General features: G+C 53.9%; 1 protein-coding gene and 1 long non-coding RNA gene across 3 annotated transcripts; one reads left to right on the top strand and one right to left on the bottom strand.

The window, feature by feature from the left end:
- The first annotated feature begins 3,945 nt into the window (after nucleotides 1–3,945).
- LOC308626925 lies at nucleotides 3,946–5,727 on the top strand. The gene is made up of 3 exons (XR_014017324.1): nucleotides 3,946–4,184; nucleotides 5,099–5,326; nucleotides 5,424–5,727. It is a non-coding gene; the product is annotated as an uncharacterized lncRNA (long non-coding RNA).
- Nucleotides 5,728–8,051: 2,324 nt separating this feature from the next.
- MMAB (metabolism of cobalamin associated B) lies at nucleotides 8,052–20,626 on the bottom strand. Of its 2 annotated transcripts, none has more exons than XM_081252004.1 (9): nucleotides 20,472–20,626; nucleotides 19,277–19,338; nucleotides 17,767–17,860; nucleotides 15,039–15,096; nucleotides 13,025–13,097; nucleotides 12,678–12,775; nucleotides 12,275–12,339; nucleotides 10,677–10,736; nucleotides 8,052–9,269 (listed from the first exon to the last, which is right to left on the bottom strand). In XM_081252004.1, exons 1-9 carry the CDS (start codon nucleotides 20,585–20,587, stop codon nucleotides 9,212–9,214), a joined length of 684 nt encoding a protein of 227 aa, XP_081108130.1. In that variant the 5' UTR covers nucleotides 20,588–20,626; the 3' UTR covers nucleotides 8,052–9,211. The 2 variants fall into 2 exon arrangements, with proteins under 2 accessions (XP_081108130.1, XP_081108129.1); XM_081252003.1 differs by having other exon boundaries at nucleotides 8,052–9,237.
- Between the last annotated feature and the right edge of the window lie 240 nt (nucleotides 20,627–20,866).

The following is a 20,866-nucleotide window of genomic DNA, read 5'->3' as shown; positions in this document are numbered from 1 at the left end:
CCCGGGCCTTCGCCCAAGCCCAGCACTGCGCTCAGCCCTCTGCACAAGTGGTCACATTCAATCCACCCAGGGACCCTGGGCCCTGGGAGTGTAACTGGTCTGTTCTGCAGATGAGGACACAGGTTCAGAGAGGTGGGTTCACTTGCATGAGACCACACAGCTCAAAAGTGCCAGAAGTGAGATTCAGCCCTGCGTCTGTGAGACCACGGAGGTCCCCCTTCCACCACTACTAGCACTGCCGCCACAGGGAACGGTCCGTGCGGGACACCCCATGCCGTGAGGGGCGCTGGAGGTGGCAAAGCCTAGGGGGCTAGAAGTCACTGGGTGCAAACAGACCCAGGGGGGCTGCAGGGGAGGGGCTTCCAGGGGGAGGCCAGGGAGCCTGAAGTGAGAGGCAGAAAGAGACAGGTCGGGGAGACACAGTGACACTTTGTCCTCTTGACAGTTTGGGCTGCTCTGGACACCTATCCCAGACGTCAGGCTCCATGGTCCTTTCACCTTCCCTCTGGGCCTGGCCCCACTGGCTCCCCACCCTGCTTGTGGCCCACCCAGGGACGCTGTCCAGGGAAGGGACCATCAGCCAAGTGGGGCAGTGCAGGGCCACATGGAGTCTGCTGTGCAGCCTGGATGGTTTGGTCACCATTACAGATGGTGCCAGATGGGCCTGGCAGCTGGCAGGTGTCCCAGCCAGGAGCTGGCCCAGGAAGCCATACTGCCAGGGAGTTCAGGCTCATGTCCATTCATCTAACAGATAGATAGCCAGGACCTACTATGCTCTGGGCTGGGCTCGGTGCTGGAGGTACAGAGGGAAGAATGTGGGTACCACCCTGCCCTGCAGAGCTCGATATGGGGTGGGGGAAGGGGCGTAACTAATCCAAGGAGGACGTGTGTGAGCACATACGGTCATCACTCATCTCCAGCGTGCTGCTGCTAGGATGCTCACTTCACAGCAGGAAAACTGAGGTTCAGAGATGGTAAGCCCCTTGTCCGATGTCTCAGCATCAGTAAACGGCAGAGCCAAGGTTTGAACCCAGGTCTGCCACACTCCAGAGCCCTTACCTGGTTTGAGCAGGCAGAAGAGGGGCGGGAGAGCCTTCTAGCCAAGGGGCCGAGCTTGAGGGAAGCCCCAGGGGCTGTTCTGTCCCTTGTCCAGAGCCCGCTGTGTCTGCTGCTGTCCCCTGTCCCACCTACCCTCTCGGGGGCTGAAGGAAACAGACAAAATCGCGCCCACTTTGCAAATAAGGCCCTGCAGCGTTTTTAAGGACTTGCCGAGGACCCCAGAGCTCAGTCTCCCTGAGTCCTGGCAAAACCAGAAGTGACAGTTTGCACAGCGGCGCAGGTCCCCAGCTAAAGAGCTAAAAGGCAGGGTTGGATTTGGGAGGGTACCTGATAAAGGTGTGCCCTGCCCGGTCGTACTGTCACTCCCCCTGACCCCTCACACAGGTTGGGGGCTGTGCCTGTCTGACCCTCCAGTGTATTCCATTGCAGCTTTAGCCTCATGCATTCCTCCCCCCTTATAGAGGTTTATTAAGACACCCCGTCCTAGAACTACCCCTGCTTCCTTGAACCTTCCCCAAAGCACCTGACACGAGCCCAAATCCTCTATGTCTTTTCTAACACCCTGTTCCTGAAACACCCCGCGGCTCTCCGTATTGTGTGCTCTCTCGTTGCAACAGGACTGTCGATCTGACTTTGCTCAACTACGGGTGTGGGTGTGTTCTTAGAGGTCTTTAGCTGGAGGTCACTGTAAATTGGAGACCCAAAAATGTCCCCCTGAACAAAGCGTTTGCCTCAACTAAATGTAGCACTGCAGGGAGGGGAGCAGGACCTGGTCCCTAGCACAGCAGGAAACAGCCTTAGAGGGAACTGAGAGGAAAACAGCCCAAGGAAGCGGCTTCCAGAACTATAGCCCTTGCCCCTAGGAGACCCGCTTGCTGGCGAGAGGAGGGATGGATGATGGAGGCAGAGGCTGGAGGTGGGCTGGGGGCGGGAGGTGTCACGCCACTTCTCACTGGCTTTAATCTTGACTTTGCATGTTTTAATGTGAAATGTAGTTACGGATTCTAAATTCTGCTGGTGAGCTCATCAGGGCTGACTGATCAATTAGTCAGACTTACAAGTGTTTGGGTCTCAAAGATCTATGACCCTGGTGTGTCGTCTCAAAGCCCTGAGAAATCCCTGTCTTGCTGGTTTGCTCTCTTGGGGAGCTGTAGGGTTAGGAGAACCCTTAGGCAGCCTGAAGACCCATACCTACCTCTGAGGTCCCCACCCTTTTGAAATCTGTGAGGGATTTGGCCCAGGAATTCAGAAGCGTCAAATACACATTATTTATTGCATTACCTCCGTAGGAAGCCATGGCAGACATTACTAATGGATTACCAAACTCCTTCCTGCTGAATCGGATCCAGCTTCAGGCTCCTTACCACAGCCCTTTAGGCAGCCACTACCAGTCAGTTGGAATTGGCATTTCTTGCCCATCCCTGGGATAAGCCCTGTCTCAGCAGAACAGAGTTGGGAAAGGAAGCTGGACTGTGATCTAGGAAGCCCGGGTTGAGTGCTGGTTTTTCCACTTGCTGACTACGGCACATAGGATTCATTACTCTACCCGATGGGGCGCCAGTTTGTCCAGGTAAAGTTAGGGTGATAATCCAGAACAAAAATCCACATAAAATAATTAAATGTGAAAGTCCACTGTCTACTCTCAAATTCTATACAAGTTAAAGATGCAGCAACCAACGGAGGACAAAGAAGGATGCCAGCATCCTCAACATCCTGTGAAAAGCTGGTGTGATTACCCGCCGGGGGCGCTTCAGTGGGGCTGCGATCATTTTTCTTCCCTCAGCTGTTGTCCTAGAATGGAAGCCAAACATCCACATTCAGGCTGCACAGGGGCTGCACTCCAAACAGCCAGCTGTCTCCAATAGAACGAACGCAGGGCACACTCTCCAGGCTTCTAGTTTTTGGAGGGGCCCCGTGGCTTTGGCTGCTGGTGGGCGCCCTCCCCTTGGGCTGTTCTCTTGGCTCCAAACATCCCAAGGGAGGTAGATGATTTATTATAGGCAGGGAAAGCAGTTGTCAGTTTCTTTACACTTTTTCAATCATGTTTATTATACAAGTACGCCTCTGTCAAATCTAACCCAAATACACTGTAAAAAAAAATTAGGAAATCCAAACGAAAATGTAAGTAAAACCCACCCAGTAATCCCACGATTTAGAGATAAGCATTATTAACATATAGAATGAATCCTTGCCTCTTTTTTCTATGGTATATTTACACTCATGTTTCTTTCACAGGATTTGGATCATTCTATACCTATCATTTTATAATTTGGGTTTTTTCCCCCACTTTAATAGATTGTGAACACTTTTGCATAGTAATAAATATATAGGTACCATCATTTTCAGTAGCTTTATGATATTTCCTACAGTCCCTTATCGTTAAATATTTCTTCTTTAATAATAAGCTCCCTATTGTTGGACATTTGTTTCCAGTTTTTCTCTGTAATGAGCAGCATGCACTGAAAAGAAAAAAAAAACAAAACCCTATGACTCCACTGATGAATCTATTTCCTTCCGAGAAATTCTCAGACACGGAATTGCTGGGCCAGAGGGACGCACATATTCCAGGGATAGGCGTTGCCAGATTGCCCTCCTGAGAGGTCGTACCTAACTCCACCCACCACAGTGGAGTCAATCAATGTTTCTCTCTCCCCGCTGACACCTGCAGGTGGAGATCCACAGGCTTAGAACTCACTCCAGCTGCCAGTCCTGCAGCCGGACCCCTGAGGGCTGCAGGAATCAAGTTCCTCCCCTTCCATGCCCCACCCCAAAGCGCCTGAGAGAGCCCGTCTGCCAGGCAAGGCCAGGGTCCCGATGCCACCCGGTGTGGCCACCCGCAGACCCTGACCTCCTCCCCTTCCACGTAGGCGCCTGATGCCTCTCCTTGAGGCCTGTAGCCCACACCTCATGACGGGACAGCGAGCTTCTGAGTTATCGGCAGCCTTATTTCCCTCTACAGCTCCTACGGAGTTAACAGATGTACGCACGTCTGAGGCAGTCATGCGGCAAGAGACTTTGGGGCCAATCCTTCCCGTTTTGACAGTGTGTAATCGAGGTGAAGCCATAAATTTTATAAACAAGAATAAACGACCCTCGGCAACATATGTCTGCTCGACCCTTCCAAGGTGATCGTAAATAAAGGCACCTGCTCACTGGGGAGGGACGTGGGCACTGCAGATGGCCGGAGACAAGGGCCAAGGGTCTGTGCCTTGGGAGCAGCTGGTGCGGGGAGGACCCCCAGGTCCTGGGTCAGCTGGACGCCTTTCTGCCATTTATTCAGCCCCTCCCCCAGGCTGCCTTTGCCCTGGTGCACGCTGAGCTGGCCTGCTGCTCATCCTTCCTCAGAGAGGTAGCTTGTAGGGGGTCCTCCCGGGTTTAGGTCCCCTCTTCTCCTCTGCCCCCGTTATTTGTCAATCATGTCCTCTGTCCCAAGAGGGCCCCTTGCGGGAATCCGAAGACCAGGCTCTGCTGCTGCCCGCAGGGCACTGATCCCTTTTGGCTCTCGCTGTTCTGTGACCGGGTCACCCTCCCTTTCACTTCGGCCTGTTGCTCCTGGAGCCACATCCCCCTGGGCTGGCCTGGCCCAGGACCCTCTGGAGGCCCCCATCTCCCACCGGCTCAGGAAGTCTTAACAAACCAGAGGTGCTGCTCCCGGTCCTGTGCGCTCCACCTGGGCCTGAGCTATTTGAAAGTGCTTTGAAAAAGGATAAAACCTGATTCAAAAATAGCTACATTTTATTTTTGTTGAGCTGCTGCCGTGTGCCAGGCCCATGGACATATTGCCTGAACCCTTGGAAGTTGGTATCATTGTCCCCAAAAATAAAAGTTGAAGATTGAGGCTCAGAGTGGTTACAGATTCCCTCAAGGTGACTCAGTTAGGAAGTGACAGAGCTGGAACTTGATTTCAAATAATAATAATAATCAAACCAATAATAGCTAACGTGAGACGGGGGAGCATGCTAAGCCTTTTAAACATTGCCTCATTAAACTCTCCCAGTGGTCCTGTGGGGCGGATATGATTTTCATTCCCATTTTACAGATGAAGAAGCAAGTCCAAGGAAGATGGAATGACTTGCCCAGAGTCGTGATGCTAGGAAGTAACAGAGCTGGTCTTGGACCCAAGTCTGCCTGAAGCTGATGCCCATGCCGAGCGGCTGACTGTTGCTCACACTCCAGTGCTCCTTCTCGCACCACAAGCCTGGGGCTCCGCAGAGCCAGCAGTGAGGCCGCTGGAGCAGGCAGCCCTGTGCATGGATTCACTCCTGAAGTGGGTGCTGCACTGGAGAACTGAGAGCAGAGGTTCTTCCCCGGGGCTTCCACGGGTTGTACGCAGACTGCGAACACGTGTCTTTGTGTCTGTCTAGGGAGAGGATGCACAGAGCCTTCATCAGAAGTTTGTGAATCTGTGGAGTGCGAGAGCACCGGGACACCCCCAAAGTTCCTGGGTGTCCCCCAACCTTCCAAATCCTGGTGTCCCCAACCGGCTCATCTCCTGCCTCTGCTTGCGCCCAAGCACTGTCTTCCACGATGGACTCCAGAGAAGAAAAGTGACAGGTCAAGGCAAATGAACACTGCACCCTGGCTGGGCTGCAAAGGGGGCCTCAGTCCTCTCCCTAAGCAAGGTGGGACCAGCCTGGGTCCAGTATCGCCAGTGGGCCTGTTCTGAAGGGAGGGGTGAGCCACAAATCCTCCCAAGGCACTGACTTATGTAGCATTCATGTGGAATTTATTACACAAAGGATTTTATTCAATTAAACTTGAAATGCATCTGGATTCTTAAAGGTTCAGTAGTGATAACTGGGACAGAGGGATCATAAAACTGTATGGGTTGTCGGAGGAAGGCGTGAGGGTGGGGTGGGGGGAGATGAGGGTGACATTGCAGCTGACGGGGGATTTGGTACCGGGGACGTTTGTCATTGGGATGTGTTACAAGTTCGGGTTATGAAAATTACTCAGTGGAAAATGCACATTAACAATAGCCATGAAGTACCAGTTAAGGGAAAGTAGGTTGAGGAATGAGACAGCAGAATCTATTAGTGCCTGACATCGTTCTCAGCGGCCCAGGGCGTGATTAAAATGACCGTCAAGTGGCAGCGGGGGGAGGGGCACTGGGCCGGGAGTCACAGGGCCGCGTCCCTGGCCCACATCTTGGCACTGACTCCCTGACACAAGCTGGTTCGCAAGTCTGTTCCCCCCTCCTGCCATAGACAGTGCCTCCCTCGGGGTTGCTGTGAGGTTTCAATGCGATGATGTCTGTGGAGCCCCTGGCCTGGGGCCTGGCATGTCAAGCCCTTCAACAATGCTGGCTGGTGGGCTTCTTGCCGCTGGAATATCCAACCACCTCTGACTGTGGCCCTAAATACAATCCTGAGAGCCAGACCTGGACCAGGGAGAGGCAGATGGAGCACTTTCTTGGGTGCAAAATGTATGGGAACACCCCCAAATCCAGGAAGTGAGAGAAATAACTTTCATGCAATTTTTTTTTACATAATTTATTCCACTGCAGTATTTTTTTTTTTTTTTTTTTTTTTTTTTTTTTTTGCAGTACGCGGGCCTCTCACTGTTGTGGCCTCTCCCGTTGCGGAGCACAGGCTCCAGACGTGCAGGCTCAGCGGCCATGGCTCATGGGCCCAGCTGCTCTGCAGCATGTGGGATCTTCCCGGACCAGGACATGAACCCGTGTCCCCTGCATCAGCAGGCGGACTCTCAACCACTGCGCCACCAGGGAAGCCCACTGCAGTATTTTTTTTAGGATTGTTTTTATGTGGACCATGTAAAAAATCTTCATTGAATTTGTTACAATATTGCTTCTGTTTTATGTTTTTGGTTTTTTTGGCCGCAGGGTATTTGGGACCTTAGCTCCCTGACCAGGGATGGAACCCACACCCCCTGCACTGGAAGGTGAAGTCTTAACCACTGGACTGCCAGGTAAGTCCCTCACCACGATATTTTTAAAAATCAAATTTATGCAAAAACAAAATCTATGATCGACAAGGTATCACCATTATAAATAAAAACAGCCTGCCATTTCTCTCCCGACCTGCGTTGCTGTGTGATGCGGACAACCATTTACGAGGGTTGACAGCGGTTGCAAACGGGCTTTATATAGTCATGTGTTTCGATCACGGAGCTTTCATTAACTTTTCCCACTGGGTTTGAGACCGGGGACGATGTTTTGCTAAGTGTACAGGGGTGAACACATTTTTCCTTTTGCTTCCAGCTCCCACATGGCTATGTAAGGCACAGCAGAGGAGCGAAAGTTTCAAACTGACCCGTCCCCTGGGCGAGCCCCTCCCCAGCAGGCCTCCTCAGTTCTTCCCAGGTCAGTGGCACAGGACATGCCTGCACCTGCACGTTTCTCAGGGGTGTTTGTTTCTCCGGGATGTTTGCTGGTGGAAGGGATGATGCAGGGGGCGCGGGGCCTGGGAACCCAGAGTTACCATCTGGCCTGCGACAGCCCCTCCCAGCAAGGGCTGGTGGGGAGGGGATTTGGCTACAGGAAAAGGCCTTGTTTCAGAGATCATCCCGTGAGGACGCTGTATCTACTCAAAGAACTTCTCTTGTCCTTTGCAGATGTTTCACTACGGTGGGGAGTGTGGGACTGTTGTTTTATTACGTACGTCCTGCTCCTTCCAGGAAGATGCTAAGGTGTGGGTAGGATCTAGTCACTTGATGGATTTGCTGTGAGCTCTTGGAACATAGACCTCCCCGGTCCAGCCTGAGTGCCTGCCCGACAGTGAACCGCCCTTAGCCTGTTCTGTAATGTTCTCAGTTCTGTTCACACAGGCCGAGCGCCCACCATGCACCAGACCTGGCACCAACTGCTGGCCGGGGCCACTTCCTGGAGGGTTTTCACTTTCACTCACGGTCACCTGCACCTCGGCCACTTTGCCCAAGTCCAGGAACGAAAGGACCCAGAAGGGACGAGATAATGATGTTCCTCCAGCAAAATGAGCAGGTAAGGTGGTTAAGAACGAAAGCAAAAGCAAGCACAAAACTCATCATTTTAATGTTTCCTAACTGCTGGCAGGGATGGCTGGAGGGACCAGACTTCCGAGCTTCAGGCTAATAAATGATGGCTGGATGGAGTTCACTGGGCGTTTCTGCCCTGACAGTTAGTGAGAGCCTGCCCTTCCCAAGTTGTTTCCTGCAATTAGTGGTGTGGAATCTTCAGGTTCTCGGGGCTGCCTCCTCGCCCTTCATAAATATCCCCCTTCCCAAGGACACAGCTGGCACTGGCAGGGTCACTCCATAGTGGGAAGGAGCAGCAGTGACAACTGAAATAAAATACAGCTGCGGCCCGGATCTCAGAGGCATAAACCAGCCAAGTGCAACATCAGAGAAGTCGGTCTGGTCTGCGTCAACCTCGCTGGAAACATAAGAGCTTATAGTCTGAAGCTGAACGCAGTTCACCTCTGACCCTGGACGCCACCTGCCCGGGCAGGACACACCCTCCTTAAAGTGGTGGTGTTCCTCTCCCAGGGATGTCCGTCCCTTGATGGAGGAAGGCTCCCCTTTAGAGAAGATTCTCCGGGCTGCACCCTCGCCACACGTGCACTTCAGTCCAAGTGTTTCCGAGGCCTCGCCTGTCAATCTGCAGCCGTCCTTCCCCCTTGATGAGTGGCTCAGAGGTGACTGAACTCCAAATCCTGTCTGCCTTCCTCTTTATAAATGTGACATTTTAAAGCCCCTTTGGCACAGGTAAATCACAGTTACATTTCCAAGGGCCTCTGGTACCATTCCAAATAAGCTGCCAGTGGAGGGCATCTGTCTCTGTCACACACACACACACACACACACACACACACACACACACACACTCTCTCAAGCCTTTCCCACTTTTATTCTTTTTTGGAAGGCTGAGGAGAGCCCAGGGGAGGGGGGGCAGAATTCTCCACCGGCCTCAGCTCCTGAAGGAAGTGGCGGGGCCCTGAGAGGAGGCTGAGTCTGGACAAAAGACCAGCTTCTGGCCCCTCTGGGTGAGATCTTCAGGAATCAGGATATGAGGGCAAAGTCTTCCTTTCCCATCGTCACTGTGGAGTCTGCAAAGCTCCCTTTTTCCATTATTTCCAAGCGCCTCAGGCAGGGACCGACAAGTCATTTTTCTTGTATATTTTTTCTGGATTCCCCTCCTTCATGGCTGTGTATCTGGCTAACGTGAAGAGATAGTCACTGAGTCTGGAGGGGCAGAAGAAGGCAAATGGAATGATCTGAAATGAGAGATCAATGCTAACAGGGTCCTCCCTATATTAGCCTTCAAGGAGGAAATATAAGTCACGTGCCCCAGGAGCACTGGGTGGGACAGCGGGTGCTCAGCCAACCTGGGCTTGATGGATGGCGCTCCAGGCTGGCTCCCTGAGAGCCCAGCGCCCGACTCTGGCGCCAGGGCTGGGGTGTTTCCTGCAGGATGAGGCCACTACTCTGACGTCACAGGGCTGGTGACTTTGGGCCACTCCCCGGTTTCTGCACCTTCCAGTGAACAGGACTGGTGCCTCCCAAACTGGGGTGTGCACACAAGTCAGCTGGGGATCCTGGTGACATGCAGATCAGATTCTGATTCGGGAGGACCGGCTGGGCCCGGCCCAGGGTTTGGCAGGTCTAAACCGTGCCCAGGTGATGCTGGTGCTGCTGGTCTGCTCTGAGTAGAGGGAGCCTAGAGCAGCCTTCTCGACCCCGGCACTAGAGACGTTCGGGACCATTTCTTGTGGCTGGGTGATTCTTTGTGGCAGGAAGAGGGAGCTGTTGTGTGCGTCGCAGGACACTGGGCAGCACCCCTGGCCCCCACCCACTTGTCTCCAGACATTTCCAGGCATCCCGGTTGAGAAGCACTAGCCTGGAATGTTCTAGTGGGCTAGACCCTAGTGCCCCTCTCCCTTCTTTCTTTGACCCAGCAGTGATGGGGCCTCTGGGCAGGGGTGGGTGGGGAGGGAAACAGGAGAGGAAACAGTGAGCCTGCCCCTAAGGGGCTGGCAGTTAGTTTGCGAAGCTGCTCTGTGCTCTCCCTTGTTTCCGTGCCTCACTGACCCCACCCTCCTCTTCTCTCCCTGCCCCAACCCTACCCCCTGAGGCCAGCTCCATGCCAGGTCCTGCTGGAACCTTCCCTGACCCATGCCCCATCCTGGAACCATGCCCCCCTCCTCCTGATGCCTGGCTGTCTCTCTGGGAGTCGGGTGGAGGACTGGGCAGTGGAAGAGACTGCTCTGGGTGATCCCCCCCGCCGCAGAGCTGTCATATGCTGGTTCCTCATCTGCGCAGTGATGCCTTCCTTGCTAAGAGAACGAACTGGCTTGGCCCACACAACCTACATGGCCGGAGGGCTCCCCAGGGTCACTACTGTGACATGAACAGAATGGTCCTCACTCCCCTCAGGCCCACTCCCCTCCCAGGAGGAAAGGAGCTGGTCAGGACCATCAAAGCCCAAGCCATGTCCTGGGGGAGGAGTGACCACATTAAGGGGCCAGACCCTGGCTGTGAGGTCACTTTCTGGACCCCAGGCAGCTCCTGGGGTCCCTCAGCTCTCAGCCCTGGCCTGGCCCACGCTGGAGCCGCACGAGCCAGGGCTGGAGCCACGAAGTGCCTACTTTTTCAGAAAGACTCTCCAGATCCCATCTGAGTACCTGTTTAAGAACTTGGCCACGTTTGCATCCGTCTCACCGGACTGGACAAGAGGCACCACGCTAGAAGGGGAGGAAACACAGCATCACACTACGTTCCGGGCTCAACACGCTTGGGGGCAGGAGCTGCGTCCTGAGCCAGCATTTCACTCCCGCTGCAGCCTCGCCAGTCTGTGTGCAGACACTCTAGATGGTGCTGTCTGCTGAGCACCAGTGAGCTGGCAGCCCCTCCACGCACGTCGCCTCTGCTACATAACCCCTGCTGGGAGGTGCTCGCCCCAAACCGAGGCCCCAGGTTTGTGTCTCCTGCCCCAGGGGCTTTGTCACCTGGGCACGGGTTTGGTGTCCTCAGGACCCCCCCTCTGCTCGGCCATTCCCTGATGTTGGGCCTTTGGGTTGTTTCCAATTTTTTGCTACTATGAGCACTGCTGATGTGGACAGCTTTGTACAAATGACTTTTTTCCTTTTGAAGCTGAAGCTCTTTTGTGACTCAGCATCACTTTAGGAACCACTTGGCCCCAAGGGCCTTTTATGAAAAGTGAAATCTTTATGACATGGGGCTACGGAAAGAGCTCAGGTATGGAGCAGACACACCTGGGCTCAAATCCAGACTCTGCCATGGACCACCCAGGTGACCCTGGCCACGGTGTCACCGCTGAGCCCCCGAGTCCTGACTCCAGTAGAGTGGGGGCTGCCACCACCTCTCTCCCAAGGTTACCACAAGGAATCAATGAAATAATGGATACAAAGTGCCCAGCACGGTCCTGCCGGTTATATAAAGCAGGGCTTTATTCCCATTTCTCTGTAAAACCTGGTGGCAGCCTGGCCTATGAGTGGTGTAAATGGAAATGTTGCAATTACTCTTTTAAAGTTTCCTTGAAAAGGCAGTCAGGAGCTTCTGGCGGGGGGCGGGGGGGGTCCCTCCTCTCCTGACTCTGAGTTGGGGGATTGGGGTAGCAGGTGGCTGGTCTGGGCCCTTCTCCACCCAGCAGCCAGCACGTCATCTCATGGCCTAAAACCCATCAATGGCTCGCAGGATAAAGGCTCTCAGGATAAATGCAGAGCTCTCGGGGCGCATGAGGCCCTGCCCGGCCTGGCCTCCGCTCAGCCTCTAGCCTCGTCAGACCTCACGCCCCTCACCCTGGACCAGACACTCGGCATCCTTTGTGTGTGTTCCATGCAGACTGCCGCCTCTGCCCTTGCTGTCCCCTCACCCCAGGCACTGTCCACTGTGACCCCAGTACCCCCCATGCCCCATCCCAGGCTGGGTCACTCTGGTGCCAAGTACCCTCCCTCATAGCTCTTATCATGGTGTGGAGCTTTTCAATCTTTTCTGCTCAGCTGAGACAACCCCCACCATTTAAATTAACCCCAGGAACAGGGAGTCTTCACTGAATACACACCTGAATTTCATACCACGTGAATGTTATAATTACAAATAATCACCTAGACGCGCTGGGCCTCCCCCGCCCGTTTCCTGGAGCTGCCTGCTTCTGAACAAGCTCTGATCCCGACGTGCTTTCCCCACCCCCACCCCCACCCCGGTCAGGATCACTGTCTCTCTGCCCAGGTCCCGCTCCCTCGGCCCCGCACCCCAGTACCGTCTCTCAGCTCGGCGGCACACGGCCCGACAGAAATGCAGTGCGGAGCTGCTCTTGCCTCCGGACTGAAAGGAGAAAGCGGGTGTTGGCTGGAAGGGCGGGGGGAGGGTGCCCACTGCAGGCAGGGAGCCTGGATGGACGGAGGGACACACAGGCCCCGCCCACAACGGGCAGTGTTCTGTCTCCAGGGGCCCTGCCGGGGCACACCCACTGGGTACCCCTCTCCAAAGCAGGCAGGACTGGGGAGGGAGCCGTGACGGTCTGGAGGGGACTTGGGGGCTGGGGGAAAGCTTCTGTCGCTGTTAAAAATTAAAAGTGGGGGGGGCGCTGAATCCCTGCCTGTGTGTTTTGGTCAACACACTGGCCCGCAGCCACCCCCAGGTTGAGGCAGCCCAGTACCTACAGGCAGGATGAAAGTGGTGAGCGGGGGCAGCTGGCTGGAGTATCTGTCGATCCACTGCTCCAGCTCCAGGATGGGCCCTGCCTCGAATGTGGCGTGTTCTGTGGAGCCCAGGAGAAGGACGCAGCCGTGAGGCCACTACTCCCGGATCAAGGAGCCCGCCCCGTCCCTTCCGCCTGGGCGCCTGCCAACCACTGCCCTGGCTCAGAGGGACCTTCCATCTCAGGCTGCACAGGCCAGGTTGACAGGGGTCCCAGGCAACACCCAGGACAGAGTCATTCCCCCCGCCCACGGGCCCAGGCCCCCCGGGGCCCTCTGAGCACACACAGTGGGTTCAGGGAGAGAAGTACTTAAGTGAGCCTCCCTGGCTGAGGAGCGCGGTGTTGCCAGGGCAGAGCCGACGTCCTGCAGGGAGCACTGGATCTGGGGAGGAATGGAAGGCGTGGGTGAAGACCCTGTCACGCGGGCCAGGCAGGGGTCTCGTGCGTCCACCTGCAGGGGCGGGCCTGCCGGGAGCTGTCAGACCTCTAAGGAGCCGGCATTTAAAGGCTCATCAGCAAACTCTGTCTGAACCTGCAGCACAGCACGTCTGCCCTGTTGGGAGGGGCCCTGGCTCCCTTGGAACGCCTGGGTGACACAGAGGGGGAGTGTCAAGTGCCCAGGGATAGTCAGGAGGAATCTTCTCACCCCGACCCTCCTCTCCCATGTGCCGGGCCCTTCAAGGTCTTTTTCTTTTGTCTAAACTGACAGCCTTTGTTTTCTAACCTATAACACTTGGGCGGAGAGACCCAAATTGACAGTGCTTTTTAAACTATACAGGACAGGGCTGTGCCCTCTGATGAGACAGCCACCGTGGCAGTGTGCCGGGAGCAGGACACAGTCGGTGAGAGTAGACGGTGCCCACCCGGGAGTGGACTGGAACCCTCTTGAGCCACCAAGCAGCAGACTCTGGGTAAGTTACTTGACCTCGTGGTGTCTCTGTGGCTTCCAATGGAAAGGGGCGTCACAGTACTACCCCGCCGCCGGCCACCTGCGGCGTTTACCCCGGGGGCTGGAGAGAGGTGGCCCCAGTCTAGGAATCCGATCCCAGCCCCGCTGATTCCTGGCTGTGCGGCCTTGGGCTGAGCCTCGGTTTTGTCCTCTGTAAAACGTGAAGGCTGGCCTCCACCTCATGGGCTTCTGCAGGGAGAGCCAGGCTGCCTGGCCTGCCATAGGCCCGGAGCAGCCCCCGGGGGCCAGGCGGGGCACCCAGCTGAACAAGTCACAGTCTGCGCCCTTGGGGCACCCTTGGGGCACCCAGGCCACACTCCTGGTGATGCCTTTAGGGGCAGAAGCACAGGAGCTGCGGAAGCCTGGGAGAGGCACCAGCTGGAGGCAGGGGTGGCCAGGGAAGGCCCCGGAGGAGGTGATGTTGAAACTGTTACCCAAAGGACGTGGTCTAAAGCAAGGTAGGGGCTCATCACGCCACTGACCCCCTCTTCCCTCTGCAAACCCCGCTCAGAGGTGAGCACGGCAGACAGAAACGACCACTGTAGATGCCACCAATTCCTCATTATGAGGCTGAAGACCAGTCTTCCTCATACGGGAGGTGCCTCATTCATAGAATGTTCCAGCAGTTTAGGCCTCCCATCTTTCTGCAGCCCCTCACTACCCTGTGTCTGCTCCCCGGGGCCCCAGTGGGCTCCAGCCTGGCCTGGAGGACTGAAGCAGGCCGAGGGCTGACCCTTCAGGGAGCAGCTGACTCGGGTTAGCACGCAGACTAAAACCCCAGGTACGTTCTCCATGTTCTGGGGGTGGTGGCCCTGCCTCTATTTCTGAAGTCCTCTCTGTGGGCCAGAGCCCCTGCTGCCTCTTAAGGAACAGAACAGTAATTCTAAGAACCCTATCATCCCCCCCGCCGAGGGCTAACCATTGCTGGGCCTTTCAAGTCTCTCAACCGCTGGGCCACTGACACTTTGGCCCAGGTCATCCTATGTCACGGGGGCTGTCCTGTGCGTTGTAGGACGTTTAGCTGCATCCCTGCCTCTACACACTAGATCCCAGTAGCACCTCCACCTCCAGTGTGACAACTTAAAACATCTCCAGACACTGCCCTGTGTCCCCTGAGGGGCAGAACTGCCCGGGGCTGAGACCACTGCCCTTCACATTTCCCTCTCTGAGGGCAAACCTCACCACTCGCCTGTGAGGGAGGGTCTTCTCTGTGTGTCCCCATCTTACAGATGAAGAAACTGAGGCTCACAGAGGGTAAGTGAACTAGTCCCAGGTGACGCAGAAAGGAAGTGATGGTCAGTTGGCAAATCCAGTTATGGCCACCAGGCCTGGGGGTTGGAAAATCCCAGCTCGGGGTGAGACGATGTTACTCACTTTCTGAAGCTCTTCCACAAACGGGTGGCCCTTTTCTGCAATTAATTCCATAGCAAACCTGTGAGGAAGAAGGAAAAAGAATCTGCCTTGAGTATAACATCCCCAGGCCCTGTCTTGCTGGAAGGCAATACATTCTCAGGGGTTTGGCCATTTTGCTAATTGAGCTATCACAGGAAGGCCGTTATTTTCTTGCTGACATTGAGAACATCGTAACCTTCCATGTGGTTGGGGGTATTTGTTTTTCGCTGCTCATCCAACCAATAACTCCTCTTTCAGCGCCTACTCTGGCCAGGTCCAGGTGATTCAGTATGAACAGAGGTGACACAGGCCCTGTTAGGCAGGGCAGGGAGATGTGAATCAGATGTCACACGACTGACAGTGAAGTTGCAAACTGAGGTCAGTGCTCTGAAGGAAAGGGTGAGAGTCCTGGGATATTTGGCCTTGATTAGGGTTCAGGGAGGGCTTCCTGGAGGAAGCGATGCTGGAGGTGGGACTTTGAAGGCTGAGTAGGAGTTTGCTGGTAAGGCTGGGTGGGGCAGGAAAATCAGAGTGCTCCCGATGCAGGTCAGGACTGTGGCCCTGGCCTCCCTCAGAACGCTGCACCCTCTTCTGGACCAGTCAGGGTCCTGGCCGGACAGTGGTGTGTTTGAAGGGTTCCTGGAGAAAAGCTTCATGAAGAGACTACTGACAGAGTGGGAAGGCTTATGAGAACTGCAGATGGATCCAGAGATGAGCAAAAGCAAGAGCCTGAAGGGGCAAGGGAGGGTCACAGGCGCTACCAACCCTGGAGAGAGCTGCATTCTGGGCAGAGGCCACCGCCAGGAGCTGGGCAGCTGGGAGAAAGCAGTGGAGAGCCCCACAACTGCCAGAGCCACACAGGGCTGGGGGCGGGGTGCCCTACCCCTCTCAACCTTGTCCGATCTCCTGCTGGTGTTGCCCATTGGCTGGACCAACTCTAAAGCCAGAGGACAAGGGAATCGGGGTGAGACCATCTCCAGGCCAGCCTCCCAGGCACAGGAGAATGGCTTTGAAAGGGCAAAAGAAGAACTACTGTGCATCTTCTCGCCCATCTTACAATCAGAACTAAATAATAAGCACACACGTAAGCTGTCCCGCGTTGGTCTTCCCCTCTGGATGGTGAGGAGGGGGCGTATGCCTCAGGCCTGGCGCATTGGAGATGCTCGGGAATATCTGCTCACTGAGGATGCTCCAACGACTGAGGCCAGCGGGAGGCCCCTCCCCATGCTCGCTCCATCCCCGCTCCCACCACTTGTGGCTGCCCCTCCAGCGTCTGTCTGCTCCGCCCCGCCCGCTGCACCGCACCCCGCAGACCACAGGCTCCATGAAGGCAGGGCTGAGGCTCCCCACTCAGCAGAGCCTGGCACACGCAGATGCTCCGCCAACACCTGAGGACGGAAGAATCCACAACTGAGCTGTGGCCAGTCCCCTGCACCACATCACCTGAGGGATGATGGCCTGCTGATGTGCTAATTCTAAACAGCCGATGCTAGAACCCGCCTTCCCGCCCCTCTGCCCACTTCATCTTGTGTGCACTTCCCCCTCGCCACACCCTTCCCACACACACCAAGGGGTCTGCCCTCTCTCCTCTGCTGGCAGACTAGCTACATTATCTTTCCTGAGAACCTCACTTAGGCCCATCACTGAGAAATGGCGACCATGAACAGGTAAGTTTTAATAATTATGATGATAATAATAGCTAGCATTATGATTGGTGCTAGGTACTGTCGTCCTAAGGGGGAAACATGGAGTTCTCTCATTACATCCTCAGAAGAACCCAATGAGATTGGATACTATTACTAGGATCATTTGAAAGAATAGGAAACTGAGGCTCAGAGAGGCCAGGTGATTTGCCTGAAGTCACACAGCCAGTCAGCAGTGGGAGAGAATTTGAACCCAGGTCTGTCTGATTACCATGATCTTCACCCAGAAGGCTGAGTCAGAACTTGTGAACTAGTACTTATAAACACTGCAGCTCATGCTGCCAACAGCTTGCTGAGCACGGTGGCCTGAACTTTGTTCTCAAGTATTTGCGGCCCCTCCCACCCCTGCTGTTGTCATATGTGTCCATGTCCCTGGCTCTGGCCAATGAAATGTGAGCAGAGGTGGCGTGTCACTTCGTGGAAGCTTTAAGAGCCAGCGTGGGCATCACCGTGATCTCTCTTCCCTCTGCCACAATTACTGGTGTTATTCTAGACAGAGGCTGTCCCACCAGCCCGGGTCCCAGAGTGAAGGCCAGGCAGAGAAGAAACATACCCAACCCACGATGGGCTTGAAGTGAGAGGGTGAACTCCACCTCTGGTGGTTTAAGCTACGAAACATGGGGGTTGTCTGTTACAGCAGCATGGCCCGGCCGGTCCTGACTACTTCCCCGAGTCCACCTTCTAAACTCTGGCTGTGTGTATGCTTGTTTACAAAATAAGTCTCACGAAAGGGATCGTGCCTGACGCCCTGTGTACTGTGCTCGACTCGCCTGTCACTTAGCACGTGCACCTCAGTGGCACACACATACGAACGAGCACAGTGAGGGGGCAGGGATGGAGGGGCAAGGAAGCATCACGCGGAGAGGGACGGAAGCCACAGGCCAAGGAAGGTTCTTCGAGGGCTGGCAGCCTCTGGGACTGGCGGGCACTCGGGAGAGCTGCACGTCAGTCATGACCTCTACCAACCAACTCAAGCCCGACCTCAAGGCCAATCCCGTCCCCCTTACCCAATGGCTGAACTTAATTCATCTGTAGTTCCCACGGCTTCAAACACCTGGTCGTCTTTCGGTCTCCTTTCTCCGGTGAAGGTGCTGGAAAACCCTGTGAGAATGTTTTGCTGCCCAAATTAAAGAGTTTTTTTCTTGATAGGCTCTTTTAAAGCATTTTTCCACTTGAAGGATAACATACACAGAACAGTGCCCGAATCGAAAGTGTACAAGTTGACGAATTGTTACTAACTGAAACAGACTTCTGTGATCAGCAACCAGGTCAAGAAATAAAATATGAGCTTCACCCTAGAAGCCCCCATGTCCCTGCTTTCAGTCACTGCCCCCCGCCCCAGGGGTAACCACTGTCCTCACTTCTTTCCTGATCTACTTTATTTATTTATTTATTTATTCTTGGCTGCACTGCTTGGCTTGTGGGATTTTAGTTCCCCGACCAGGGACTGAACCCAGGTCCTTGGCAGTGAGAGCGTGGAGTCCTAACCACTGGACCGCCAGGGAATTCCGTCCCTGGAGTCTTTGGCTGGAGGGCATCAACACTGTCATCCCTTTGCATCTTTTCTTTTCTTATTGTGGTAACATAAACATAATGTAAGATTGGCCATTTTAACCATTTTTAAGTGTACAATGGCATTAAGTACATCTATGAATGTTTTTATCTTCTTACTACATAAATATACGCCCAAAGCAATAAATACTGGTAATCTGCGTGTTTCTTTTTTTGGGGGGGGCATGCCACGCAGCATGCGGGATCTTAGTTCCCCAACCAGGGATCAAACCCGCGCCCCCTGCAGTGGAAGTGCCAAGTTCTAACCACTGGACCGCCAGGGAAGTCCATGGGTGGTTTAAAACTTTAGAAAATGGTATCACACTGATATGTTCTTCTGCATCTTTTTTTTCTGTACGTTATGTTCTGGCATTTTTTTAAATTATCAAAGCAATATATGCTCATTACAAAATAAATAATAGAATAAAAGTATGTATAGGAAACAATGAAAGCCCGTCTATTCATTCCCCTCTCCCAGAATTCAATCTCTCTCCCAGGTAACAGTCCAAGGTATAACCTTTCACAATGTTCTATGCACACCTGAACACACATATAAATACACACACACACTTTTATCCAATGGATTCCAACTATTTGGAGTGTTCTGCAACTTGCTTTTATCACTTAATGTATCTTGGGCATCTTTCATTTCACATCACATTTGGGTGATGCCTATTGAGATCTGTCACATACTTTTAATGTCTGCAACGAATTTGGAAGAACTTTAAAAAAAATATTTTAAAGCTATTATTTATTTAATTCTCATTCCAGAATTTTCCATCAATTTCTAGTGCCGTGTGGCATACAGGATCTTAGTTCCCTGACCAAGGATCGAACCCATGCCCCCTGCAGTAGAAGCGTGGAGTCTTAACCATTGGATTGCCAGGGAAGTCCTAGAATTTGGAAGAACTTTAAGATGGAATCTGCCATGTCTTTCTTTGCATTTTTCACCTGTCCCCACCCTACCTTTGTCTCCTGTTTTGGTGTAGATCTTGGGGAGCTTGGGTGTGTTCGAGGAAGGCTGTGGCCTAAGGAGAAATAAACATCAAGAGATGATGAGTGAGGATGGCGTATATAGTGGGGCACGTCTTTCAGTGGGTCACAGTTTGCTACCCATATCCTCAGAGGCAGCACTTACCCCTTTCTGCTTGGATCTCTTGAAATCTTTCCCCTCTGTTCCTTTTAGTTTTAAGCCCTTTGTGGGCAAGTTCTGTGTCTTGCCACACGAGTACGTGCAGAATAGGTGATGTAGCGCATTGCTCAAAGCAGACGCTCAATAAATATTGGCTGAAAGAATTTATCGATCACCTTCCACAGTCTCTGCACTGTGCTAAGTGAATTACAGGCATTATCTCCTTGAATTATCCCTGGAACCTTCCCAAGCACTACCTATGATGTTCATTTTGTTTCTGAGGAATCTGTAGCTGACGGGATGAGACTCACCCTCCTAGGTCACCAAGGGAAGAAGCGGTAGGGCTGGGATTCTTGCCCAAGACTATCTTATTTGACACCCCAAAACTGTTACCTCTGCTCTACCAAGCCAGGGACTCTTGGAAGGAAAAATCCCTGGGCCATTTCCATACTGTAAAGCTTCAAGTACACTCCGAAATGGAGAATTGCCAAAACAGGGTTCGAAAACTGGCATTTTCAAATAGCAACACCTTTAATAAAGACTTCAACATTAAAATGTGACATTAGAAGGTTATTCAAAGGTTAAATTACTGGATCTGTGAATTAGATTAATCCATTATTAAGTCAGGTTCTGAGGTCCGGGAACGGGGTGCAAGTTTCAAGGTATATGATGACAGCCATCTTTAGACCGCGTTGGTGTATCTCTGTGCCTTAAAGTATAAACTGCTTTACAGATAGGTTAATATCCGAATTGAGGCCCCTCCTGATTGTGAGGCCAGGCAAGATGACCCTCTTGGCTCACGTGGGATATGCCCTGTCCTGATGGATGCTGGGCTTCGTTTGGACTTGTCTTGTGCCAAGAAGCCTTGGTCTCTGGCTTCCAAGGAGCCCACGTTGCCACGGTGACGTCACGACTAAAGAGGACGTCACCTGGCGACTACTGCGGAGACCTCCCAGCGGTTTGACGGAACCACGGCGACAACATAACTCAGGGCAGGTGCCTGAGTTACCCTCCCAGCCAGGTACTCACCGGTCCCCGTCTTCCACGCCCTGGGGGCCGCGGCTCTGGAAACGGGGACACAATAGCTTGCGGGCGCCGAGGCACCCGCGCAAGCCAAGGCGACCTCCCAGGCCCCACATAGCCATGCTCCAGGGCTCTGGTAGGGGACTGACCCTGCCAGGCTCCCGTCCAGATCCCGGGGTGACTCCACCTACCTCCGGCCGCGCCACCCATCAGCCGCCATCTTCCATTGGTCCATGGCTCTCTCCCCAGGGCGGGACACTCCCAGAGACTTGTTTTTCATTGGTTCATGGAAGGAGATGGGCGGGGAAACCCGTGAGGACTTAGTTAGCAGCAGCTATTGGCCAACTCTCAAGCCAATTGGTAAAGGGGCTCTCGGTTCGCGCGCTCTGATTGGCTGGGCG

This window comes from Mesoplodon bidens (genome assembly GCF_964165515.1).
Source record: "Mesoplodon bidens genome assembly, chromosome: 13".
NCBI classification, from domain to species: Eukaryota; Metazoa; Chordata; class Mammalia; order Artiodactyla; family Ziphiidae; genus Mesoplodon; species Mesoplodon bidens.
This window is presented reverse-complemented; position numbering and strand designations above follow the sequence as displayed.

What these genes read in the sequence shown, in the direction of transcription:
- MMAB (XM_081252003.1), bottom strand. Translation starts at nt 20,587, where the DNA reads ATGGCTATGTGGGGCCTGGGAGGTCGCCTTGGCTTGCGCGGGTGCCTC. An exon ending in CACCAAAACAGGAGACAAAG is followed by an intron (nt 17,861 to 19,276) that starts GTAGGGTGGGGA and finishes ACATTCTCACAG; the next exon opens with GGTTTTCCAGCACCTTCACC. An exon ending in TCACCACTTTCATCCTGCCT is followed by an intron (nt 12,340 to 12,677) that starts GTAGGTACTGGG and finishes TTCTCCTTTCAG; the next exon opens with TCCGGAGGCAAGAGCAGCTC.